Source organism: Lepidochelys olivacea, assembly GCF_965140295.1.
Source record: "Lepidochelys olivacea isolate rLepOli2 genome assembly, chromosome: 2".
NCBI classification, from domain to species: Eukaryota; Metazoa; Chordata; order Testudines; family Cheloniidae; genus Lepidochelys; species Lepidochelys olivacea.
In genome coordinates this window covers 243,511,930-243,539,295 of record NC_140412.1, presented here as the reverse complement: position 1 = coordinate 243,539,295, position 27,366 = coordinate 243,511,930, and the positions used below count along the sequence as shown (strand labels likewise).

The 27,366-nt window shown below is 45.3% G+C and overlaps 1 protein-coding gene across 10 annotated transcripts in view; it reads right to left on the bottom strand.

The window, feature by feature from the left end:
• Positions 1-1,367: 1,367 nt before the first annotated feature.
• Positions 1,368-27,366, bottom strand: part of CREM (cAMP responsive element modulator) — a 73,717-nt gene continuing 47,718 nt past the window's right edge. For 5 of the 10 annotated variants that reach the window (XM_084619559.1, XM_084619560.1, XM_084619562.1 and 2 more), the window contains 3 exons: positions 26,337-26,525; positions 11,547-11,703; positions 2,016-2,563 (listed from right to left, as the gene is read on the bottom strand). In XM_084619559.1, the coding sequence (XP_084475685.1) occupies positions 2,419-2,563; positions 11,547-11,703; positions 26,337-26,525 (491 nt within the window). In that variant the 3' untranslated portion in view covers positions 2,016-2,418. Of the gene's footprint in view, positions 2,564-11,546; positions 11,704-12,484; positions 12,541-16,110; positions 16,246-26,336; positions 26,526-27,366 lie in introns of those variants that run through there. The other 5 variants (XM_084619567.1, XM_084619564.1, XM_084619561.1 and 2 more) reach the window with 5 other exon arrangements.

The following is a 27,366-nucleotide window of genomic DNA, read 5'->3' as shown; positions in this document are numbered from 1 at the left end:
CTGAGAATTAAGGCCTCTGATGTATCTGCCTGGGATATCCCATTCTCTGAAGTCTAGCTGATCTGGTTGCATAAATACTTAATCCAAAGTTTTGGAGCAGAGGGAAACAAACCCATAGTTGGGACCCTCCTTCCAGAGGGTGTTGTGGTATCCTCTCGCACTGAGGATATCTCTCCGGGGAGGAAACTCCAGTTATTAGGAAGAGACAGATAATAGTTATGGGGGATTCAATCATTAGAAACATAGATAGCTGGGTTTGTGATGACCAGGAGACCTGCATGGTGACTTGCCTGTCTGGTGCAAAGGTTGCGGATCTCTTGAGACATCTAGATAGACTTATATGTAGTGCTTGGGAGGAATCGGTGGTTGTGGTACAAATAGGTATCAATGACATAGGGAAGGATAGGAACTCTTTGCCAGAGGATGTTGTGAAGGCCAAGACTATAACAGGGTTAAAAAAAGAACTAGATACATTCATGGAGGATAGGTCCATCAATGGCTATTAGCCAGGATGGGCAGGGATGGTGTCCCTACCTCTGTTTGCCAGAAGCTGGGAATGGGCAACAGGGGATGGATCACTTGATGATTACCTATTCTGTTCATTCCCTCTTGAACACCTGCATTGGCTACTGTCAGAAGACAGGACACTGGGCTAGATGGACCTTTGGTCTGACCCAGTATGGCCATTCTTATGTTCTCCCTACTTTCAGTCCTTGCATGAAATCCTGAGCCCCCTGAAGTCAATGGGAGTTTTGTCATTTACTTGAATGGGGGGGTGGGGCAGTTTTACTCACAACTTGGATCTGACACTGAACAATTAGATCACTCCCACAACAGTCTCCATTTTATAAAATAGTCATGTAAACATGTAATAATTTAAGCATTATTTTCCACCAAGGCACAATGGAAAGTTGAGTTTACCAGAAATTTCAACCAATTTGGAGTGGATTTATTTTAAAAAACATTCAGCTCTCACTTAAAGGCCATTGTGGAACACCATAAGCCAGCAGAGAGCTAGTGTTGGTTTGAGAGCCTCCCTGACCAAGAAAAAAAAAAAAAGAATCTTCAGTCCCTTTTACCATCTCATAGAAAAACCAAAAAGGATTCCACATCTCAGCCCCCATTATAATGAACAGCTTGGTCCAGTTCAGAACACTGATCTGTTAGCATTCAGGGTGCAAAGTCAATTCTGATACATAATCCACTAATACATCAGATATTTTGTATAATGCTTGAAGTATAAGTAACAAGGAGCCATCTAACAGATATTTGGAACTTCATCCAGGTGTTTAAAATATTTGTATTATAATATTGAAGAGCTTGCTCAAGTTATATAAAGTTTATACTAAAACCTTCTCCAAGGTATTTTTCAGATCTCACCATCAGATTAAAAACAGTTTAAACGTGCCAGATGTTTAAATGAACAACAAATGCTACAAAGGGTAAACAACATGGTTCTATTAAAAACTGTCTTCAACCATGGCACTCAGTGACAGCAATACAATATTTTCTTGGCAAAGCATCTAAGAAAAATAGGCCATAAATTAATTTATAGTCTAGTATTCTAATACATTTGTGTTATCATAACATACTTTATATAAACTCTTTCCTGAGATACTTTGGGTAGTTTAATTTTGTTGTATTACTGGATGCATTATCTTTGATGATTCACTTTAAAACACCTGTACAATATTTTTGTGTGTAGGACACTATCAATAACACATAAAAAGTAGTAAATGCAAATATAGGGCAATGGAACAGCTCTTATAAATGTTGCACTTTTAACCATCTTACACACACTTGAACATTTGTCTCCTTTGAAAAAAAAAATGAAGTTACATCTAAGAATCTACAAAATGCAAAAAAGTATTTCAGGAATGTTAGGGGTTGGAGAATAAGATAAATGACACAAAGAAAAAGTCGTAATTCTTATTGGCTAGGTGTTGTCTTCAAAAGCAACTGGACATGTTGTAATCAGTTCACAGCATAATAAATATTTCTACTAATCTGTTTTGGAAGAACAAATGTCTTTAAGGGTTTCAAGCTCCTCTATAAGTTTCTTGTTCTGAACTTCTAGCACTGCAACACGACTCTCCAGACATTTTATATATTCTTTCTTCCGACGTCGACATTCTTTAGCAGCTTCCCTGCAAAAAGCAGAAGTAAAGAGTGCAAACAAAAACGCCATTTGCAGCTATTAGAAAATGCAGATTGAAGAAAGCTCAGTATAGTATGGAGACCATGACAGCATTCCAAATTTTGGAACAATTTCCCAAATCAGTCTGAAAACACTAAGCAAAACTGGGTTCACAAGGGTCACAAGTGTCCCTTCCTCAAATTCACATGGCAATCTGTAGAATTGCTTCATCTCATGACTTGATTAAAGTTCATAGTAAACAAGGTCCAAGTCAAAGACAGTTATTCTGCTTTATGGCAATAAAGATCTTTGAGGGCCTTGAGTTCCTCAATCAGTGTCTTGTTTTGGTTTTCAAGCACAGCCACACGATTTTCAAGACATTTGACATACTCCTTCTTCTTTCTGCGACATTCTCGAGCAGCTTCCCTAGAACCAACACAAGGCAAATAACTACAGGAACAGCCACAACACGGCAAAGACTGGATAAGTGAAATTACCTGAAATCCCTACAATTCCACAATAAATCAATCATACGTCAGACACAAAGAAAGCTAAGCAATAACTGTAGACAATTGCACGATTAAACAGCAACTTAAGACAACAGGAACAGCTTGTTAATTAATATAGTTTGCTCAGCTTTTACAGTACAATGAATGAACTTTTACTCACATGAACCCAGACACACACAGTGGGGACAATAATCAGATATTAATGAACCTCCTTCAACTGCACTATTATGATTTAATTACTGCCTTCATTTCTGAAAACAGCATTTTTTTGTTCCCATTACATCCCATTTTGATGTGCTTATGCAGGTATTCGGGGCATCATATTCTGCAATCAAAAAGTTTAACTCCAAAAATGTTACAGAATTACCTTTCAAAACACTTAATGTAGAAGCACCAGATTACATGCCAAGTTTCAATTTAATGTAACCTTGACCTTACTTTTGCAAAACTATGGGTTAGGGTTAGTTATAATTCAACATGGGCATAATTGTTTTCTTTAAAAACATTCATTTGTACTCATAGAGTTCTGATTCTTCTTTTTATGCAAAGACAACCACCCTTTTCATAAATCTGTTCAAAATTCTGTTACATAAAAGTTAAGCAGTTTGGGAAGGATTTTCAAAAGCACTTGAGTGAGTTACCACCCAACTTCGTTGGATATTTAAGCACATCTGAGAATCCCACCCCTTAATATTTACAGGGATGATGTTATAAATTGTCATCATATATTAAGAAAAATGCTTTCCTGCATTCTCTGAAGAAGAGGGTGTGAAACTAGTTCAGAAACTGAAGAGAAAAGAATTAAAAAGAAAAGGAAGCAGTACGAAAACACGACAATCGTCATAGAGTGATTTAAAACAAAGATAGGCAAGAGAGCAACACAATATCATGAATGCAATAAGAAAGGATGCAGCAATTCAGTAATGTAGAGATTTACATAGGGGTCTATTTCTTCCTGCTAAGTGCATGCACCTAAATTCCACTGAGGTTAGCAGCAGGTATGCACATCCATAGATGAGAAAACAACACCATTATAGAAGTCAGAGTAATGAATGAAGAAAGCAAGATAGTTTAGCTTATTCTGCACACCAAAGTACATCCCAAAAAATTAAAAAACATATCCAAAGTGACCCAGTGCACCAACTGTCACACCTAAAGCAACCAAAACTGAAGTTATCCTATGGCAGTTTTATTTATTTTGAAAAACATCTTCCTCACAGCATGCCATGTAACAGTCTGCAACAATAATTTCAGAGTACAATAAAAGTTTCTTTTACAGTACACACTGGATAGATATTTCATTACACACCCACCAAATTTAAATGTAGTTTATATTTAAAAAAATACAAAGGAGATAATGTAATTTGTGTTACAGAGAAAATAACTGATTTTAATCACAGAAATATTTTTCATCCTGCAGGATTTATATTTTTGATGTACATTTGGGTAGAGGTTTTGAAAATAATGCAGATATTCGAGTTTCAGACAGCAATAATTTTATGCTTCCTTCCAAAAGAAGCAAGCAGACAGCAACTGTAACCCACATGCTTTATACTTATGTTTGCCAACCCTCCAAGATTGTCCTGGAGACTCTAGGAATTCACATTAATCTTTAACTAAAGACTATGTCTTGTGACGAAACCTTCAGGAATACATCCAGCCTAAACTAGCAACCCTATTTATACTGCATCATCTGACCTTGTTTGTCCCAAGAAGGAGAGAGAAGCAGTGAAGGGGAGACATGGATTTTAGTTAGCATACTGTGTCTCTGCATATGCGGGGAAACTTAGTTAAAAGGACCCAGAAACATTCAGAAATAGGGTGTGGCAGTTACTTAGACATACTCACTAGCTTTTTCTGAAGTTGTATAGGAAGTTTTCATTGTGGGCAATCTGCCTGGCCTGACAGGTCACCACTCTCTGAGAGCTGAACCAATGAAAGCATACTGGGGAGGAACAGAACTGAGAGATATATCTCCTAAAGGGCTGGGTCCCAATACCTGTACCACTCTGGATCCACAGGCTACAGATTTCTTTTTCACTAGCAATTTAGGAGACCTATTCCAAGGGCTGAATGCTTCTAGCCATGGAGATTTCCAGACTGCCTGTCTGCTGACAGGGTTCTGAAGTATTTGAAAGGACTGAGATGCACCTATTCTTCCCCAGCTCTGAAGAGTCCAGGTGACACATATTACGTATTATGACTACACTATAAAAAAAACAAACAGTTACTCACCTTCTTGTAACTGTTCTTCGAGATGTGTTGTTCACATCCATTCCAATCAGGTGTGCGCGCACTGCATGCACAGTTGCCGGAATTTTTTCTCCCAGCAGCTCCCGTTGGGTCGGTTGTGGAGCCCCCTGGAGTGGCACCTTCATGGCACTCAATATATGACCCTACCAACCCGGCCCCTCCTCAGTTCCTTCTTGCTGGCTACTCCAACAGAGGGATAGGAGGGTGGGTATAGGAATGGACATGAACACCACATTTTGAAGAACAACAGTTACAAGAAGGTGAGTAACTGTTTTTCCTCTTCAAGCGCTTGTTCATATCTATTCCAATCAGGTGACTCCCAAGCTCTACCCTGGAGGTGGGGTCGGAGTCAAGGAATCGCTGATTGGAGCACCGCTCTGCCGAAAGCTGCATCATCTCTGGCGTGCTGTGTGATGGCATAGTAAGAGGTCAACGTATGCACCGAGGACCAAGTAGCTGCCCTGCAGATTTCCTGTATCAGGACCTGAGCCAGAAATGCAGCTGATGAGGCCTGTGCCCTTGTGGAATGAGCCTTAAGAAGCAGGTCTGGGACCTTGGCCAGCTCATAACATGTGTGGATACAGGCCTTGATCCAGGAAGATAATCTTTGAGATGAGATCAAGAGTCCCTTGATGCAGTCCGCCACTGCCACAAACAGTTGGTTCAACCTCCTGAACAGCTTTGTGTATTCAATGTAGAATGCTAATGCCTGCCAAACATCCAATGAGTGGAGCCTTTGCTCTTGGGTACTGTTGTGTGGCTTGGAATAGAAGACAGGTAGAAAAATGTCTTGGCTAGTACAGAATTGTGACACTACTTTAGGGAGAAAGGCCAGTGAGGTCTGAGTTGTACCTTGTCCTTGTGGAAGACCGTGTAGGGTGGGTCAGAGGCAAGGGCCTTGAACTCTGAGACCCTCCTGGCTGACATGATGGCGACCAGGAAAGCTACCTTCCATGACAGGTAGAGAAGGGAGAAAGTTGCCAGTGGTTTGAATGGGGGTCCCATTAATCTGGAGAGGACCAGGTTAAGGTCCCAAACTGGAATAGGCTGTCTAACCCAAGGATATAGCCAATCCAGGCCCTTAAGGAAACATCCTACCATAGGGTTAGTGAATATGGAGCGTCCAGACGTGCCCGGATGGAAGGCCGAGATAGCAACAAGGTGTACCTTGATGGATGATGCTGCCAGGCCTTGTTGGTTGAGGTGCAGATGCTACTCCAGGATGAGTGGAATAGACAGCTGGAGTGCGGGAATGTGATGTTCGGCTCACCAGCAAGTGAACCTTTTCCACTTGGCCAGATAAGTGGCCCTGGTGGATGGTTTTCTGCTGCCGAGCAGGACCTTTCTTACTGGTTCCGAACACAGGAGCTCCATTGGGTTTAGCCATGAAGCTTCCAAGCTGTGAGATGGAGGAACTGGAGGTCCGGGTCATGAAAGTGACCGTGGTCCTGCGTGATCAGATCGGGGAAGAGTGGTAACATGATGGGAGTGTCCACTGACAGCTCCAGAAGCATCGTATACCAATGCTGGCAGGGCCATGCTGGGGCCAGCAGAATTACTACAGCTCTGTCTCTGCGGATTTTCAGCAGTACTCTGTGCACGAGTGGGAATGGTGGAAAGCATATTGAGACGGTCTCCCCAGGGGAGCAGGAACACATCCAAGATCGAACCTGGGCTGTGTTTCTGAAAGGAGAAGAACATGGGGCACCACCTGTTGCTCCGGATGGCAAACAGATAGATCTGGGGAAAACCCCACTTTTGGAAGATGGAATATATGTCATCGGGATCGATGGCCCACTCATGATTGTGAAAGGATCCTCTGAGGTGGTCTGCTAGTTCATTCTGCACACCTGGGAGACAGAACTCCTTCAGGTGAATGGAGTGGGCTATACAGAACTCCCATAGCTGAAGGGCCTCCTGACATAGGGGGGAAGAGTGGGCTCCACCTTGCTTGTTGATGTAAAACATGGCCGTGGTGTTGTCCGTCATTAACAACACACAGTGGCTTTGGAGCTAGAATAGAAAGGTTTGGCATGCTAGCCATACTGCTCTGAGCTCTCTGATATTGATATGCAGGGAGAGCTCATCCTGCAACCATAATTCTTGTGTCTGGAGCTCTCCCAGATGCACCCCTGCAACCCAGAGCTGATGCGTCCCTTACTAGGGACAAGGAGGGCTGGGGGCTGTTGAAGGGGACTCCCTTGCAGACTGTGCAAGGGTTGAGCCACCACTGGAAGGACTCGAGTACTTGGTCTGGCACCATGACCACAGATTCCAGGCTATTGTGCCCCAGGCAGTATACAGATGTGAGCCATGCTTGAAGTGGTCTGAGCCTCAGTCTGGCATGCCGAACCACATAAGTGCAGGCTGCTATGTGGCTGAGGAGACTCAGGCATCCACTTGCGATAGTGGTTGGGTACCATCTGAGGCTTTGGATAATATCTGTCATGGTCTGAAATGGGGTCTCTGGCAGGAGCGCCCTTGCCTGCACCAAGTCCAACACTGCACCGATTAATTCTATTCTTTGAGTTGGTGACAAGGTTGACTTGTTCATGTTGAGCAGGAGACCCAGCCTCTTGAAAATTGCTCTGACTAGTCGGACTTGAGACTCCACCTGCTGGCTGGTGTGCTCCCTGATTAGCCAGTCGTCAAGGTAGGGAGATACCTGCACCTGCCTCATGCGGAGAAAGGCTGCTACAACCAACAGACACTTGCTGAACACTTGAGATGCTGTCGACAGACCGAAGGGGAAGACCATGAACTGATAGTGTTTGTGTCTGGCTACAAACCACAGAAATTGTCTGTACGCCGGCCGAACAGCTATGTGAAAGTATGCATCTTTCATGTCTAGGGCAACATACAAGTCTCCCGGATCCAGGGAAGGAATAATAGTGCTCAGGAAGACCATGCATAACTTCCACTTCACCATGAACCTGTTGAGGCCACACAGGTCTAGAATGGGTCTGACACCCCCCTTTGCCTTGGGGATTAGGAAATAGCGGGAGTAGAACCCCTTGCCCCTTAGCTCCTGAGGAACCTCTTCCACTGCTTCTATGGCGAGGAGTGATTGCACCTCCTGGACAAGAAGCTGCTCGTGAGAAGGGTCCCTGAAGGGGAAGGGGGGTGGAAGGGAGGGGAGGAGCACAATTGGAGAGAATATCCCACTTCTACCATGTGGACAACCCAGTGGTCCAATGTTATTTGGGATCATGCACAGTAGAAGTGGGATAGATGATTCCGAAAGCAGAGTTGAGGATCCGATATACAGTCTGGCACGTCGTCCCCGGGTGCACCTTCAAAAGGCCTGCTTGGAGATGCGGGCTGGGGTGGCTTATGCCTGCTGTTCCTACCTCGCCTTATAGAAAAGTCTTGCCTAGGGCAAGGTTGGTAAGGACGTTGAAGGGGCTGAGGTTTAAAAGTGTTTTCGCTGAGTAGCTGGGGTATGCATCCCCAGCGACTTCATCATTGCCCTCGAATCCTCTAGGTTGTGTAGCCTGGAGTCTGTTTGCTCCGTGAATAATCTTGTCCCATTAAAGGGCAGGTCTTGCAGAGTCTGTTGGACCTCGAGGTGTAGGCCTGAAACTTGAAGCCATGAGGTCCTCCTCATGGCTATGCCAGAGGACAAGGTACGCGCTGCTGAGTCAGCAGCGTCCAGTCAGGCCTGTAAAGAGGTCTGTGCCATTGTCTTGCCCTCCTCCACAATGGCCCCAAACTCGTCTCTGGACTCCAATGGTATTAGCTCCTTAAATTTGAGCATGGAGTTCCATGAGTTAAAATTATATCTGCTCAGGACTGCCAGCTGATTAGTGATCCTGAGCTGTAGGCCCCCCGTGGTGTAGACCTTTCTACCAAAAAAGTCTAGTTTTTTTTAGAGTCCTTGGACTTAGGCATGGGTCCCTGCTGCCCCTGCCTTTCACGTTCATTGACCGCAGACATCACCAAGTAGCAGGGCTGTGGGTGGAAGTATAGATACTCGTAATCCTGGGAGGGAACAAAGTACTTGCATTCTACTCCCTTGGCCCCTGGAGGGATGGAGGCTGTGATCTGCCACACAGTTCTGATGTTGTTTTGAATGGTCCTAATGAGTGGCAGTGCTACTCGGGATGGACCTTCTGGGGCCAAAATGCCCACCATTGGGTCCTCCTGTTCCACCACCTCCTTGGCTTGCAAGCCCATGTTGAGCGCCACCCTGTGGAGTAGATCCTGGTGGGCGCGATTATCTATGGGTGGTGGTCCTGAGACAAAAGTTCCCACTACCGCCTCATCTGGGGAAGAGGGGGATGCAGGTGGGGGAACCAGGTCATCTAGGGCCTGCTGGTCCATGGGGACCTGCTGATTGACCTGCTGTTCTGGGTCGATAATCCCCTGTTTCACCGTAGGGGCAGGGGTCTGTGTTGGTGAAGATGTTGTAACCGGAATCCCTTCAGCACCTCTGGGCACGGGAGCCTGGGCTCAGATGCCACCGACTGGGAGCCCTTGGACAAGGTACCCTGGGGACTGGTGATATGCCCAGGGGGTCCAAAAAGGCCACTGTGCCGGTCCTTGCAATTGGGGCGGCCATGGTATTGTACCCACATCAGGCCGTCGATATGTTGAGCGGTGCTGGCTCCGGTGTGAGTAGCCAGACCCCATGTCTGATACTGAGGATGGGGACCGGTATCTAGAGGGCCATGGCAGTGCCATTCGGAGCTGGCCAGGTGAGTGGTGCCACGTGGAAGGGGAGCTGTGCTGAGACCTCGATCTGTATCGCGCAGATCGGTGATGCAATGATGACTGGTGCTGGGAGTGGGACTCTGACGATCCAGGGACCAGCACCGGGACTCCGAGCGGCACCCGCTTCCAGTGCTAGGGATTGCTGACCTGGTGATGCGGCCAAACACATCATTGTTGGTTTGCCACAGGAGGGTAGCACCATCGGTGGTGCCGGGGGCTTGTTACAGAGAGTCGGAAACTGCGCAGCCTTGAAGGTGTCCTGAGTGGACGGCAGCCCCACCTCCTCCACCATGTGGATTGGGGAGTCCAACGGTCCTGGGCTCAACAGTACTCCTTGCGTGTCTGAAGTTCCCAAAGCTGACTCCAAGGGTCTCAGGGCCGGGTGTTCCTCTCTGGGACACGTCCCATTGGCAAAGACCACAGGGGAGGGTCTCACAGGAGATCCGCCTCTACCCTGCTTGGCGTGCTTCTTCTGAAGTGCTGGAGAGTGGGACCGGTGCTGGGCAGTTCCCACAGTCTTAGGCACGGGGGATCAGCGTGGTGCCACAAGTCTCTGTTTGCTCGGAGATCTTCTGCAGTGCCAATTCTGTCGCCGATGCTGGTGTGCTCTGCACTGAGGAGCTCGGTGTTGGCTCCTGCCGTGCCAAGGCGGGCTGCAATTTAAGAGCCGCCTCCATGAGGAGTGTTTCAACCTGAAATCCCACTCTTTTTTGGTCCTGGGTTGAAAACCCTTGCAAATCCTGCACCTATCGGCTTGGTGAGCCTCCCCCAGACACTTTAAAGAAGCATCATGGGGGTCGCCTGTTGGCATGGGCTTATTGCAGGACTTGCATGGCTTGAACCCCAGGGATCAAGGCATGCCCCGAGGTCCCCAAGGGGAAAGGTTGGGATGGAGGGGAAACTCCCCATTCCTAACAGAACTACTAGCAACTAATAAAACTAGAACAACTACTAAGGTAAACTACACTATAAAGCTAGGGGAAGCAAGGAGAACTTGTAAGCAAGCCACTTGCAGTTCCGACAACCATCACAGGTGGTAAGAAGGAACTGAGGAGGGGCTGGGTTGGCAGGTTCATATATTGAGTGCCATGAAGGCGCCACTCCAGAGGGCTCCACAGCCGACCCGACGGGGAAAAATTTCCGGCAACTGTGCATGTGGCGCATGCACACCTGGTTGGAATGGACAAGCACTCAAAGAAAAAGCTAGGAAATCATCTCTGAGAGAAGATCAGAGGGAAATGTGTTTATACATGTATACTAAAGAATAGAACTGTAAATGTAATGTTGAAATCTTATATTTAGATATATTTAACAGCAACAAAGGGGTGGACGATTGCTGGGGCTTTTTGGCTCCTGAAGAAGTGTAGGTAACATAACTATGTGATAAGTACACTAGCTGGATACCTCTACAAAATATGACTGGCAATGAAAAAGTTAACACTAATATTTAAATTGTCATAATTATATTTCAGTGTTAAAAGTCCATGGGGATGAGTCGGACAGCTCATGCCTTTGATTTGAGAATTATTGTTTCAGGCTCTCTGTAGACTCGGGAAGACAACACTGCATTGCTTTCTGATCAGTTAAGATTGAAACTGATTTTCACAGTCATGAAGGCTAGAAATATATTTTTCAATGAAAGCTTAGATTTAGTAACACAGTTTTGCAGGAAAGGGTGTTCCTCATGACTCAGTGGAAGAAAAGCAACTTATGGTTTAGGTAATTACTGGCCATTATACATCAGTTCTATGTAGGTACACACTTGGTGGTTTAACAGCTAAGAATGTTCTGCTCTCCCTCCATCAAATCATGGGCCACAATACCTTAAGAATAAGAATTTATTATAATACTTTCCTTTGGAGAAGATTAATCGTAGCTGACATTTGCACTTTGCCGCCGTAACTAATAATTATATTACAGTTACACACTCTTACCTATTTTTCATAAGTCTCAGTTCCCTTTTGCGTGTTGCCTCTTCTGCTAGCTGCTGAGGGCTATGCAAAGTTCCTGGTGAAGCTGCCATTACCACTCCCTGAGGCAAAGCTGTGGTGGGAGTTCGTATCTGGTAAGATGGCATATCTCCAGTGGCAGCTGTATTAAAGAAGAACGTTTTTTACTTTATATAAACTTAAGCTGTCAAAATCTAACTGAAATAACAAATGTCTGACACGTTAATCAGGATCTCTATTATATCAAACATTTCATAGGCTTGTGATGTGGTGACACAAAAGCTAACAAATACAACTAAGACATTCTTCTATCTACTTTGTAACACATTAGTTACACAACACATTTTAAAAGTAGTTTTATGTTTTTAACTTGGAACCAGTCCCTTTCTGAGCTCTCTCTTTGTTTTCTTAGTTTCTCTAATTTTTCATTCATTTCTAAGATGTTCTTTTGCTACTTTCATGAGAGAGGCAACCTTTAAAATGTCATTAAAGCTGGGTAAGTCTTAATGTATGTGGCATGTCTAACATTTAAAATTAATATACATTTAAATGTTGAGTGTCTCACACTTAAAAATAAGAGCAAGTTCTTGCCTATTAATTTTGATATGTTTTCTATATCATTGCAGACCAAAGAGCATAACTTTCCCTCATCACAGCAGATGAATACAGAAGATCAAATTTCAGGTGTTATTACATCTCATTAAATTTTGTACTGCGTTTCCTTAAAAAAAGTAATTCCAGTACCCAAATAATGGAACAGTCAGTGAAATTCAGAAATGGGTTAAACACAAAACAAAAGGTAAAACTCCCTCCCAACACTCCACTCTTTTGGGAGAGAGAGAGAGAGAGAGACAGGTTGGGAAGATAGAGAAGTCAGTTATATGGAGGAAAATATAGAAAAAACTAAATGAATAAATAATTACCCTTCTTACAGGCTTCTTCCACATCTTTTCACACCAGTGGATCTTCTAAAGCAGTACTCAGAAATTGTGAAATGGGAGAAAAATAGATTTAAAATAATAGACTCCTAGGAAGACCACACCAAAATTCACTGGACATAGGTCACATTCAAGCAAGAGAGGATGGCCTTGTATGTAAGGCACTGGACAGATTGGCATTCAAGAGATCTAGGCTCAGTATTGGTCTCCCTGTGTGACCAATGACAAGTCACTTAGCTCCTGATTTGGCGAGATACTTAAGCACATGGATTTTGTTTCAGTTCACCATTTCTAAAATGGAGTAATACTTCTGTGGTCCTACACTATATTTGTCATGTTTATTTAGATTGTAACTCTTTAGGGCAGGGATTGACTTTCACTGGATGCATCTTCATTAGGAAAAAGGTGTCATCTTAGTTAACTAGCATGCGTCAAAATCCTAGTGAAGACAAGAATGTTTGTAATTTTTACTTGAATTTGCAGATAATCCTAGGCTTCCCCATAGTCTTTAAGATCACCTGTTAATGCCTGTAAACTATAAACTGCCTTTTATTTCACCAGGATTTTAACTCATATCAGCTAACGCAAGACAAAAACACCCTTTTCTCCTCCAGCGAACACACTGCCCCTATGTATATATACACAAGGCTCTAGCACAATTGAGCCCTTATCTCAGTTGGGGCCTCTAGAGGATGCTAGTGTAATTCAAATAAATAATGATAATAATGCCTTGACCAGGTCAGCATAATGTCTTTCCCTACCTAACAAATAGATGCCAGTGAGTTCTAAAAGCATGATGTTAGAGGAAAACAATTCTTTTGATCCAGCAAAGCTAGCAATCGGATCATTACACCAAAACTCAGACAAAGCCTCAACATTTTTTAGTTCACATCACTCTATAACAGAATAATGTGATGTGCAGGAGAGTAAATGTCTTCAAAGTACTTTACTGAGTGAAATTACATTTGAGCTGTGATTATTTCTATCTGCAAACCATTTTATATAATGTCTCAAAAAATTAGAATTGACCAGAAAGGAAATTGCCATTTTCCTTAAAGACAAGCTGCAAAAAGTGACATAAAGAGATGTACATGTAAAGTATATCCACCTGTTTTTCTATTCTTTATTATTATTTGTTTCACATCAAGAGCCTTTGGTGCTATACACTGCACAATAATAAATATAGTTCCTGTCCCCAAAGATATCATAATCTAAAAGGGAGACCCAAGGGATGGGACACACTGGGAAATTCAGAGGATGGGATGGCTTTATTTGGTTTGGAGTGGGGTGGTGGTTGTGTTTTAATTATAAATAAAAAACATGCTTCTTGTGAGACTCACAAAAAAATGGGTTTTTAAGAGGAACTTGAGCAAAGACAGGATTATACTTGGAAAGCTGGTATGAGCAGCATTACCTACTACTCCTGAGATGATATAGAAAAATGCACAGAGCCACGAAGGGAGAAATGAAATTGTGTATTGAGACTGGACTCACTGTCAGAGTGAAATGGTTAAGAGGGGACACAAGGCAAGGTTTAAAATTTAGGTAGGGATGGATTATGAAAAGCTTTAATAGGAAGACTGAGATGTTTTAGAAATGCTGATGTCTGGTACCATTCAAACCTATGTGAAATGTGCTCAGATTCCATAGTGATGGATGTGTTACAGATACCTGCAATAACTAATAAAATAATAATGATGATCCATTAAACACTGGAAGAGTGAAAGTGGAAAGCCTCAAAATAAAGAAGGTCATTCAGTTTATTATTTACTTTAAACTAATCTGTTTTCGTCTTTCTGGTCCCCCTGTGGTAGAGATTCACCAGCTCCTGCTCTATATGATACTCCACCATGTATTCTATTGGTGACTTCCATGGCAGGTATGATCACCGAGAAAGTCAAAGCATCATATTGAATATGAGTCAGTGAGACTATTTCAACAACCTAAAGGACAAAAGAAATAATATAATCTGATCAATGCAGATGGACCCCTGCAAACATGTGAAATCTCGTTGTCTTTAATGGTACTCTATGCAAGTGTAAGAGTTTTGTCTACCGTACAAATCAGACTGCAGGATTTTATTAGAGAGGGAAGAATTACAGCCACAGTGTTCTGTTTCTTCCTGAACAAAATCCCAGAAAAATGTGATTCACAATAAAAGTATGTGCTCAATTCACTTATCTTAAGGAAATACAGTAATATTCATTATGACTTTATAAAGAAACGTAATGTAGACTGTTATTGTAAATTCTTTTCACAAGACAGACCAAACTCAAATCAAACACTAAGGTCTCTGGTACGTATTGATAACAGCCAAAGATTGGGAACCAGGATAGTCCTAATGGCTGATCCATGCTATTACTGCATTTCCCCAGGCAAGTCACTTTCTCCTTAAGATTAAGCAAAATTAGTTAAGCAAACTGGGTAAAAAGCAGTCATTGAAAGCATTGGGCTGTATCTGAGTTCAGGCACATAATTTATAAAATGACTGAATTACTAAAAAATTACTATTTTATCTTACCTTGTAAATCAACCTTAACTGGACAATTTAATAAGACCAACATACTAATAAAAATCCCTTTAAAAACAGGCTGTTGAAAAAATATTCTCTTGCTGAGCACTAGAGAGGAGGCAGAGTCAAGTTCTTATAAAGAACTATCCAGGAAAAAGAATGACAGGCTATATATCCCTCCCCCCTTGTGAGGCATAGCAGTAACTACCTTATTAGAAGCGTTTTTAACTTTTCCCCCATAAGCTTTCTAGTTAGCTCCTGAATAGTTGTCTGTGTGAGCACAGGAACCTAAAGTGTGGACCTAGAGAAGATACTTACACTTTTGGAGTAATAAAACAAAGTATATGAAATAACTTTACTCAGCTAAGTGCAGAACGTAGATACAGGCTGCAAACTAGATAACATTACAACTCCGCAGCGGTTGATGAAGCAGAAAGGAACTGACTAAATCACAGCATGACTCGGAGCTGACGTCAATGTGTATCTTGTTTGAAGTTTAACTTTTCCAGTTCCCTACTGCAACACGATTCCAGGAAATCTAATGACGTCAGCTCTTTGAACTCAATTAGCTGAGGAACAGACCATTTTAAACAGAGGAGGAAAAAAACAAGTAGGCATTACAACACTCAACACTACAGCTCTTTCAGATGCATTTGTGCTCCCTATTTTCTTTAGTAATGAATAGTAAACGCTTATTTATATAACTGGAACAGTGCACATCTTTCACTTACAGCTGCACTTTAGTTTTGACAGGCTAAAATAATCTGACGCGATAGTTTATTTATTGCCCAACCAAAAAGCAACAGACCAGCTGCACCTATCATTTATAAAGAAAAGAGACTGCTGCAATGCAACAACAAAGATACACTAAAGAGTACTGTTAAAAATGGTTAATTTACACTAAAATGCTGCATTAGCTAATGGGGAATAAAAATAATTGGCACCAATTTGTGCAACTTTACACTGTAAAATTAAAGAGCTACTTCAACAAGTTCTAAAAACAAGTTCCACATACTGCTAACTATGAAATCTTTTCTGGATTTCCAAATAAAGTATAGAACCTGCTATTTCAAAGACCCTGACAAGAGATTCCTCCTACCTGTTTCATCTCCTGTTACGGCCATGATCAGCTTTTGCATATGAGATTCTCTTGTTGCTCTATCACAGCCCAGCATGAAATGTTTCAAACTAGCAAGCATGTGCAGGATTACAAGAAGGAACACTGACATCACAATGACCTCACTGGCCTACCTCTGTCATTAACATGCTTTGTCCTGGAACAGCTCACTAAAACTGCAACCCAAAAAAACCTCTTTTTGATGATAAAGCATCCTTTCATATTTCTGTAGCCTAGCTTTGGTTTATTCCAATTTACATATTTTCCTAATTAACAAACCACACTCATCACAGATTTACTTGCAAATCAGTCTCAAAGACACTGACAGCAAAGTCTGATGGAAATTATTTCATAATCTTAGTATTGCCAGTTCCAAAAATCATGAGCCAGAATCCCTAAAAATAGTGAAATTAGACCAAAAATCAAGAGATTTTTAAAAGAAGTGTAAATCATATATTTTGGACTGCCTTCTAATTTTTCAACTCTTTCTGCTCACCCCCAACGTGTGTGACAATTATAGAACTGCCAACTTCTACAAATTTATTGTGAGTATTTGTTCCCCTGGCTGGAGATTTTCCTAGAAGATCCAGTTGAGACCAGGGCCCCATTGTGCTAGGTACTGTACAAAAACATGGTAAGACACAGTCTCTGCCGAAAAGAGCTTACAATGTAGTGCAAAACATAGTGATGAGTTTGTGACATGGGAACTCAAACTGGGACTCACTAATCTCTTATCATATGGGACTACCAAACATCCATTAGATGGGAACAATCCTTGCTGAATGAGGAAGGACTAGCAATGCCCTGAGCCTCCAATACTCCATGAGTACAAATGTTATACTTTTGAGAATGAGGCTGCTTTCTGGGCCTTGTACTTGTAGAACATAGTGTAGGGCGGCTCTGAGGTAAGTGCCCTAATCTCAGAGACCCTGAAGGCAGATGTTATTGCTAAGACCTTCCATGAGAGGAGAAAGAGGGAACAGGATGCCAAAGGTTTGAAGAGGGAGCCAATGAGCCTAGACAGCATGAGATTTAAGTCCCATGGAGGGACTGGGTCCCAGATGTGAGTGGTAGAGTTGCTTCAGAACTTTTAGAAATTGGACTGTCAAGTCATGAGCTAAGACCGACCTACCCTGGAACGGGGGATGGAAGGGGGGAAATAACGGCCAACTGGACCTTAGTAGATGAAAGAGACAGACTTTGGAGCTTGAGATGCAGGAAGTAGTCCAGGATTAACTGCAGTGAGGTTTGTTCAGGCTGAATACCTTGGTCCAATGCCCAGCACGTGAACTGCTTCCGTTTGGCCAGGTAGGTCACCCTGGTGGAGAGTTTTCTGCTGCCCAACAGGACTTGTTGGACATGGGCCGATCATTCCTGCTCCTCCATATGCAGCAGCCAACCTATCGGGTGCAGCGTTGCCAGGTTGGGGAGCAGAAGACTGCCATGGCTCTGTGACATCAGGTCCGGCTGAAGCAACAACTATAGCAGGGCATCCATCAAGAGGTCCAGCAGCGGGCTGAACTAGTGCTGGTGCGGCCAAGCCAGCACTATGAGGATCACTTTTGCCCTGTCCTGTTTGATTTTCATGAGGACTCTGTGGATTAATGGCACTGGAGGGAAGGCATACATGAGTGCCCACGACCACGGTAGCAGAAAGGCGTCTGACAGAGAGACTCTGTCGATCCCCCAAATCAAGCAGAAAACGTGGCACTTCTTCTTCTGCATGGATGCAAACAAGTCTATCCGGGGAGTCCCCCACATTTGGGAGATGACACTGACCACCTCCGGGTGGAGTGACCATTCTTGGCGAGACGAGAAGATCCTACTGAGGTGAACTGGCAATGTGTCCTGGCCCCAGGGAGATGCATGGCTACGAGATGAATGGCATGATGAAAACAAAAGTTCCACAGCTGAAGACCTTCCTGGCAAAGGGCTGACAAGTGGGCTCTGTCTTGTTTGTTAATATAGAACATTTCAGCGGTGTTGTCTGTCAGGATCTAAACCACCCTACCCCTCAGATGCGAAAGGAAAGCTTGGCAGAGCAAGTGAACCGTTCTGAGCTCTCTGATATTAATGTGGAAGTGGCAATTGTGACTCGACCAACACCCTTGTGTGCTGAGATCATCCAGGTGGGCTCCCCATCCCAGATCCGAGGAATCGGAGATCAGGGTTACTGACAGGGATGGGGCCACAAAGAGGACTCCCTCCAGCACCGATATGGGATTTAACCACCATGTGAGTGATGAAAGTATGTGGTCCAGTACCCTGACTGCACAATCTATGTTGTGTCTGTTGGGGATGTAGACTGACACCAACCACACCTTTAGGGGCCTGAGCTGGAGCCACGTGTGCCAGTCCATATAAGTACAGGATGCCATGTGGCCCAACAACCTCAGGTACATATGAGCGGTGGTGAGAGGGTGAGCCCGCAAGTACGAGATCAGGTCTATCATGGCTCCTCTTGCGGAGGAAGGCTCTGGCCCAAGTGAAGTCGAGGACTGCCCCAATGAACTTTCTCCGTTGCACTGGTATCAGAGTTGATTTTTCTTTGTTTATCAACAGACCCAGATCGCGACACATGGAACGTACCAGACTGAGGTTCCTCTGCACCTGACCCCGAGATCAACCCTTGATGAGTTGCAGGGTCTTAGCCACATCCAGCACCAGGTGCAGTGTATTCGGTACCAGTAGGACCATCAGGTCTTTAGCCACCTGGGCAGCCTCGGGTGTTGCAGGCCCCAGAAGGAGCCGGGGTCCCCTACCGCTCCCAGGAGTCGGAGGCAGATCCCTAGTTGGGCTAGGTGGTCTGACCACAGCGGCACCCGGTTGCAGCTCCATGAAGGGCGCATGGCCTGAACTGGGACCTATGCCCAGAGACCCCTTCCCTTCCTTGTATGGCGCTGGGGAGCTTCTTTTCTTTTGCTGCTTTTTGGACACTGGCGAGGGGGAATGGTGCCAGAAGGAACCTGGTGCTGACGGAGTGCTCCACACCAATGCTGAGGTGCTGGGCACAGAGTCTGATTGGGAAGGCTCCAACACCAGGCAAAGTGCAGCCTCCATGAGGAAGGCTTTCAGGCGGATGACCCACTCTTTCTGGATTCTGTGACAAAAGTTCTTACAAATCCTGCACTTCTCCTTTATATGGGACTGTCCCAAGCACTTCAAACAGCTGCTGTGGGGGTCACTAACAGGCATAGGCCTGTTGCATGATGAACACAGTTTAAAGCCCAGGGAATGGAGCATGCCCCACTCTGGGGTGAAGTCCCTGCCAGGACTCTAACTACTAAACTAACACCTAACACTTAACATTTAATAGCTAATTAACTAACTATATACAAAGAAGACAGTCAATGGGCTGTTAGAAAAAATGCTAACACTCTTGCGAGGCAAGACAAAGCACTTTGGAAAGAAGGAACTGAGAGGGCGCAGGACCAGTGGCGCCTAACATACCGACGCATGAGTGCGGCACTCCAGGGGGTGCCACAGCCAGCCCTATGGATACTGCGAAGGCAAAATTCTCTGACGACTGCGCATGTGGGCGCGCACACACCTAGAATGGAATCAACATGAGCAAGCACTCAAAGTAGATTTCTTAATTTCATTGTATTTACTCCAATTACCCAGAAACTTCCAATCAAACTCACACTGCAGCAGCTTCACTCTTGTTGTGCTACTATGAAGCACTCTCTCACAAGGCCTGGACAAAAGTGTACATATGAGCCAGCAATGTCATCATACTCTTCCCTCATTACTATATTGCCTCTAAAGTACATAAACATTTATTTTCAAATGAGAGTAGCTGCCTTTAGTGAGCAAACCAATCCATTCTTCTCCTAACACTAACTTTCTCAGTTCCTTTTATTAGTAATTCTCCCACTGATTTAACTTCACCATAATGTGCTGTGACAGTTCCTCCTCTGCCTTGGTGAGTCCTGTGCTTTTGGTGGATTTGCTTGCCTCAGAGATTCATGGCAGCCCTCAGTTTGGCCACTTTTGCTAGTGGCTCAAACCTGCTGTTCACTCAGCTAACCTCATCACTGGCCAGCATGGGAAAAAGGAAGGAGAACAATCCCCGCAGTCTCTGCTGATCCACCATGTGGGTCGGGGAACAGCTCAGAGACCTTCCCCTCTGGTGGAACCCACAGTCCATGTCAACTCCTCCTGTGTCTGATCAGGAGTTGGGAGGTTTGGGGGGACCCGGGCCCGCCCTCTACTCCAGGTTCCAGCCCAGAGCCCTATGGACTGCAGCTGTCTAGAGTGCCTCCTGGAACAGCTGCGCGACAGCTACAACTCCCGAGGCTACTTCCCCATGGCCTCTTCCCAACACCTTCTTTATCCCCACCACAGAATCTTCCTCCTGGTGTCTGATAATGCTTGTACTCCTCAGTCCTCCAGCAGTACACTTCTCACTCTCAGCTCCTCGTGCCTCTTGCTCCCAGCTCCTTGCATGCACGCCACAAACTGAAGTGAGGTCCCTTTTTAAACTCAGGTGCCCTGATTAGCCAGCCTGCCCTAATTGATTCTAGCAGCTCCTTAATTCGCTCCAGGTGTCCTAATTAGCTTGCCTGCCTGAATTTGTTCCAGCAAGTTCCTTCTTGTTCTGGAACTGCCCTTGTTACCTTACCCAGGGAAAATGGACCTGCGTAATCTGGGACTAATATATCTTCCTTCTAACACTCTTCTGTAGCCATCTGGTCTGACCCTGTCACATATCCCCCCGCTCTGCTCAACACCACAGGGTTGGGCAACTTAGGACATCAGTGTACGTGTGACAAGCCATTTGCATTGCCATGGTGGCTTCCAGCCTGGTGTTGTATGGTGAATTGAAAAGGTTGTAGGGACAGGAACCATCTGGTCACTCTTGCTCTCTTCTCTTATTTCGCTGCATCCACTGGAGGGTTGCATGGTCGGTCACAAGGGTAAACTGTCGTCCCAGAAGGTAATAACATAGTGTTTCCATCGCCCATTTCACAAGCTAAGCACTCTCAACCACGGCATACTTCTGCTCTCTTAGGAGGAGTGTCCTGCTGAGGGAGAGAATTGGGTGTTTTTCGTCTCCGACCATCTTATAGAATCATAGAATATCAGGGTTGGACCTCAGGAGATCATCTAGTCCAACCCCTGGCTCAAAGCAGGACCAATCCCCAATTTTTTTTGCCCCAGATCCCCAAATGGCCCCCTCAAGGATTGAACTCACCACCCTCAGTTTAGCAGGCCAATGCTCAAACCACTGAGCTATCCCTCCCTCTGGAAAAATCGTCTGCTGAAACCCGGGATTGAGCCAGGGACCTTTAGATCTTCAGTCTAACACTCTCCCAACTGAGCTATTTCTGCGATAGGACAGCTCCCAATCCTACTTCAAATGCATCTGTTTGTAAAATGAATTCTTTGTTGAAGTGCAGGGCTATAAGCATGGGGTTACTGCAGAGGGCTGTCCGTAGATCCGTGAATGTGTTCTCCGCAGCATCAGTCCACTTCACTATGTCCGGACCCCAGGCTTTAATCAGGTCTGTCAGGGGACTCGCTCTGGTAGCGAAATGGGGAATAAATTGCCGGTAGTACCCCACCACACCCAGGAATGCCCGGACTTGCTTTTTCCGATTCTGCCGGGGCCAATTTTGGATAGCCTCTAGTTTGTTTAGTTGGGGCTTGAATATGCCCCGTCCCACAATGTAGCCAAGGTATTTAGCCTCAGCTAGCCCTATAGCACACTTGGCTGGGTTGGCTGTGAGGCCAGCCCATCTTAGTGTGTCCAGAACCGCTTCCACCTTTTCCAAGTGGGTCTCCCACTCAGGGGTATAGATAATTACGTCATCCAGGTACGCAGCTGCAAAACTGGTATGGGGCTGCAGAAACTTGTCCACAAGATGCTGGAAGGTGGCAGGTGCCCCATGCAGTCGAAAAGGAAGAACAGTATATTGAAACAGACCCTCTGCTACACAGAATGCTGTCTTTTCTTTTGCTTCTTTGACAAGGGGAATCTGCCAGTATCCCTTTGTTAAATCAAGGGTGGTCAAAAATCAGGCATTACCCAGGTGGTCAACTAACTCATCGATATGGGGTATGCATCAAATTTTGATAGCTCGTTCAGCTGGCGAAAGTCATTACAAAACCTAGTGGTGCCATCGGGTTTGGGAACCAACACAATCAGTCTCAACCATTGACTGTGGGATTCTTCAGTGACTCCCAGCTCCAACATCCTTTTTACCTCTGTCTTGATCTCCTTCCTTTTTGCGGTTGGGACCCGGTAGGGCCTTAAAGTTACCTTTGCCCCCAAGGTCTGTGATAATGTGGTGATATGCTTCGGTGGTCCCGCCTGGTTTGGTTGAAAACACGTCCTGGTATTGGTTGATTATCTCAGTTACCTCCTTCTTCTGGTTTGGTGTCAGATCAGTGGATATCCTGAGCTGCTCCTGCAGGTTATTTCCCTGGATTGGGGTCTCTTGAGCCATTATATATGCCTCTCGCTGGTGCCAAGGCTTTAAGAGGTTAATGTGATAAATCTGTTCTTGTTTCCGGCGTCCTGGTTGCCACACCTTGTAGGTTACTTCCCCCACGGGTTCAACCACCTCACAGGGCCCCTTCCATTGGGTCAAAAGCTTGCTTTCTGCTGTAGGTACCAACACCAACACCCAATCCCCTGGTTGGAACTGTTGGACTTTTGCCTGGCGATTGTAATAGGTTCACTGGGCCTCCTGTGCCTTTTCCAAATGTTACCGTAAAATAGGGGTGACCCGGGCTATCCGGTCTCGCATCTGCAATAAATGTTCTATTATATTTCTCCCCTCATTGGGTTCCTCGTCCCAGATCTCTTTGGTGATATCTAGTATACCACGGGGGTGGTGCCCATATAACAACTCAAAGGGGAAAAACCCAATTGAGACCTGAGGTAGCTTCCAGATGGCGAACACAATGTAAGGTAGTAAGGTGTCCTAATCCTTCCCATCCCGACTTACCAGCTTCCTTATCATAGCCTTGAGGGCTCGGTTAAACCTTTCTACCAGCCCATCAGTCTGCGGATGATAGACTGAACTTCTCAGGGTATGTATATGAAGTAGGGTACAAAAGTCCTTCATTAGCTTTGACATAAATGGGGTTCCTTGGTCTGTTAATATTTCCTTCGGTAGCCCCACTCGGGCAAAGATCCCCACCAGCTCTTTGGCTATTGTTTTAGAGGCTGTGTTCTGCAGGGGCACAGCTTCTGGGTAGCGAGTAGCATAGTCCAAAACAACAAGTATATATTGGTGGCCCCGAGCCGTCTTCTCCAGGGGTCCCACTAGGTCTATGGATATTCGCTCAAAGGGGACCTCTATGATGGGAAGGGGTACTAAAGGTGCCCTCAAGTGGGGACGGGGACTGTGCTGCTGACACTGTGGGCAGGACGCACAGTACCTCCGCACTTCTTCATGTACTCCGGGCCAGAAGAACCATTGTAGGACCCGTGTCAGGGTCTTCTTTACCCTCAAATGCCCCCCAAAAAGATGACATGGGGCAAGACTTAATACAACTTTCTGGTGTTTTTGAGGTACTAGGATCTGCTGTACCTTCTGCCCCTGTCCTGGTGCAATCTGGGATAAGAGATCCTTCTTCATTATGAAGTAGGGTCCTGGTCCCTGGGTTTTCCCTTCCACAGGAACCCCATTTATTTCGGTCACCTCTTTCCTAAAGTTGTCATACCTTGGGTCTGCAGCTTGGTCCTGTCCAAAATTTCTTCTCCTGGCGCTAATCTGCCTGAGATCTAGGGGGCCAGTCTCTGTTGCCTCTACTGTTTCAGAGGCATTAGGGTGGGGATCAGACTCGAGTGCTTCTCCCTCCTGGGCGCCTCTCTGTTCAGATGCTTGGGTCTGTCTACCTACGAGAGCGACCCTCTGGCTTTGGGTCAGTATTCGGTTCCCAAGACCTTAGCTGCCCTTCTTTCCCTTTTCGTCTTTCTACCCTGTCTGGGAGTGCAGAACAAATCTGGGGATATTTCAGAGAAAACTGGGGCTTGACAGTCTACTGTAGATGCCTCACTAATTTCAGGGTTCCCCTCTTTCTCTAATCCCCCTACCGGGAGTAAGTCTCCAAATCCTGGGAAGTCCCTCCCTATGAGCACCAGGTATGGGAGTTTAGGTACTACACCTGCTGCTACCTCAGTAGTGTTCCCTTAGATCTCGATTTTTACTGGGATGGTGGGGTAGTAACTGACTGTCCCATGGACACATGTTATCCCCATATGTTTAGCCTGCAGCAGCTGACTACGCTTTATGAGCTTCCCGGAGATAAGTGTGATAGCACTCCCCGAATCAACCAGTGCTGTAGTCTCTACCCCATTTAGTTTCACTGGTCTGGTGTACATATGTGGGGTTAGTGAAACCCCCACAAGGTGGATTAGGGAGCATGGGTCTGCCTCGTTCCCCATGTTACACTGCATACGCTCCTCGGCATTGGGACACTGTGCAGCTATGTGTCCCCACTACCCGCAGGCGTAACATCTGTATGGAGCCCTAGGCGTTCCCTGGTCTCTTGGTTTGGGCAGTTTAACATCACGATCCTCTTCCCCCTCAGTGCTTTGACTCTTTGTGACCTCTGGTGGGCCTTCAGCCCCTCTCTTTTTCCACCTGGGCCCTCCTGGCAGCCCAGTCACTCGAGCTCTGGGGCTTGGTGCTGCTAGTTTAACCCGGGGTGCCTCTTCCTTAACTGGTCAGGTCAGATCCTTCGCCGTCCTTTGCCTCTCTACCAGTGCGACAACCTCGTCGTAGGTGGAGGGCTCGTTCTGGCTTACCCAGGCGCGAAGGTCTGGCGGTAGTCCTTTCACGTACCAGTCGATGACCAGAACCTCTAGTATCTCCTCCGGACCCTGGGACTCAGTTTGTAACCACTTTTGTGCAAGATGGATGAGGTCATATAATTGGGACCGCGGGGTTTTGTTTTCCTGGTACCTCCACTCACGATATCACTGGGCCCGCACTGCAGTCGTTACCCCAGATCTGGGCAGGATCTCTGCTTTCAGCTGGGGGTAGTCTGCCGCAGCCTCTTCAGGCAAATCATAGTAGGCCTTCTGGGCCTCCCCACACAGGAATGGAGCGAGGATGCCACTGTTCTTGGGGCCAAGCCTCCCGCAGGGCTGTCCCCTCAAAGGCCAGGAGGTACGCCTCTACATCATCCTCCCGCGTCATTTTCTGCGGCCACACTGCCTCCTATTGGGTGGCTGCCTGGACATGGGTAGTCTCCTGCTGGGCAGCCGTGGCTTGTATCAGTGCCCACACTACGTCCTCCATTGTGGTGAGAAAAAAAATAAACCTTCTCCCCGCCCCCCCCCCTTTTTTTTAATAACACCCTCCTTCTTCCGCTGCGCTGTGAACACCAAATCCCACCGCTAACACCAGTTGTGACAAAGTTCCTCCTCTGCCTTGGTGGATCCTGCACATATTAGCGGATTTGCTTGCCTCAGAGATTCACGGCAGCCCTCAGTTTGGCCACTTTTGCTAGTGGCTCAAACCTGCCGTTCACTCAGCTAACCTCATCTCTGGCCAGCATGAGAAAAAGGAAGGAGAACAATCCCCGCAGTCTCTGCTGATCCACCATATGGGCCAGTGAACAGCTCAGAGACCTTCCCCTCTGGTGGAACCCATAGTCCAAGTCAACTCCTCCTGTGTCTGATCAGGAGTTGGGAGGTTTGGGGGAACCTGGGCCTGCCCTCTGCTCCGGGTTCCAGCCCAGGGCCCTGTGGACTGCAGCTGTCTAGAGTGCCTCCTGGAACAGCTGCGTGACAGCTACAACTCCCTGGGCTACTTCCCCATGGCCTCCTCCTAATGCTTGTACTCCTCAGTCCTTCAGCAGTACACTTCTCACTCTCAGCTCCTCGTGCCTCTTGCTCCCAGCTCCTTGCATGCACGCCACAAACTGAAGTGAGGTCCTTTTTAAATTCAGGTGCCCTGATTAGCCAGCCTGCCCTAATTGATTCTAGCAGCTTCTTAATTCGCTCCAGGTGTCCTAATTAGCCTGCCTACCTGAATTTGTTCCAGCAAGTTCCTTCTTGTTCTGGAATTGCCCCTATTACCTTACCCAGGGAAAATGGACCTGCTTAATCTGGGACTAATATATCTTCCTTCTAACACTCTCCTGTAGCCATCTGGCCTGACCCTGTCACAGTGCGCACCAACAAAAATCACTTTGTGAAAAAATCATTTGTATAAATCTAAAATTTAGTAGATCACAAAATATACCTTGGACAACAACTTGGCTTCCAGGTACAAAAAACTGCTGTGTGCCATCAGGTGTTTGTGCTGCATATTGCACAATGGTAGCACCTGGCTGAGAAGCTCCTGAATTTGTCATCGTTAACGTCTGCAGTCCCTGGACGCCATCAGACGCTGGATTAGAAATCTGGATTGCTCCACCTTGAGCTATGGCAACTAAATAGAAAAAGAAAAAAACAGATTAGGCAATAGAAACATATATATACAAAATATTATACTATATCACTTTTGGAAGAAAGGTTTTTTTCCATCAGAGAGGGACTTCCAATCATCTCTGTGCTTAAAGAAATTTGCAGAACTAATACTATGGCGTGGCATGCTGAATGAATATATTTTTAAAAAACTGTACCAGTCTCTTACGTGTCATACTCCTGTTTTATATTATTCAACTTTTGGGTCAATCACACGGAGAATGCACTACTTCACCCATTTTTTTTCAGTTTATAATCCCAGCAATTCTAATGCTTCCATAATAATTTCCATATAAGACTGATAAAGACAAATCATCAAGCCATTGGGGAAATGGAGTAAGAAGTTGAGGGTAATTATAACAGATGCAACGGGAAAAATAAAGAGACATTCAAATTTATCCTGACCCTTCCATAAGATGCAAAATACTGGGGGATCAGGAAGAAGGGAAATGGGTACCCTTCCCAGGAACTCAAAATTCTCAAGTCCTCCTTTTCTCAAGTTAGGATGTCTAGGTTTAGGCACATTGCACTTTAAGGTTATCTATTTGAGAAAAGACTGGGAAATTTTGTTTTGAGATACCAAAAATGTGAAAATCCGAATTTATTATCATCCAGTCAAAAATACAAAAGAAAATCTATGTGTACATTTTGCCCATATCAGCTTGATTAAACTCTTCCATGTGACTCACAGAATACTCAGCATAGTAAGTGTTTTGTAAAAATCAAATTCATTAAAGGGGTAAATGCTAATTTCAGCAGAAGTTCACAAATACTCATTTAAAAACAGGAACATATTCACTAACTTC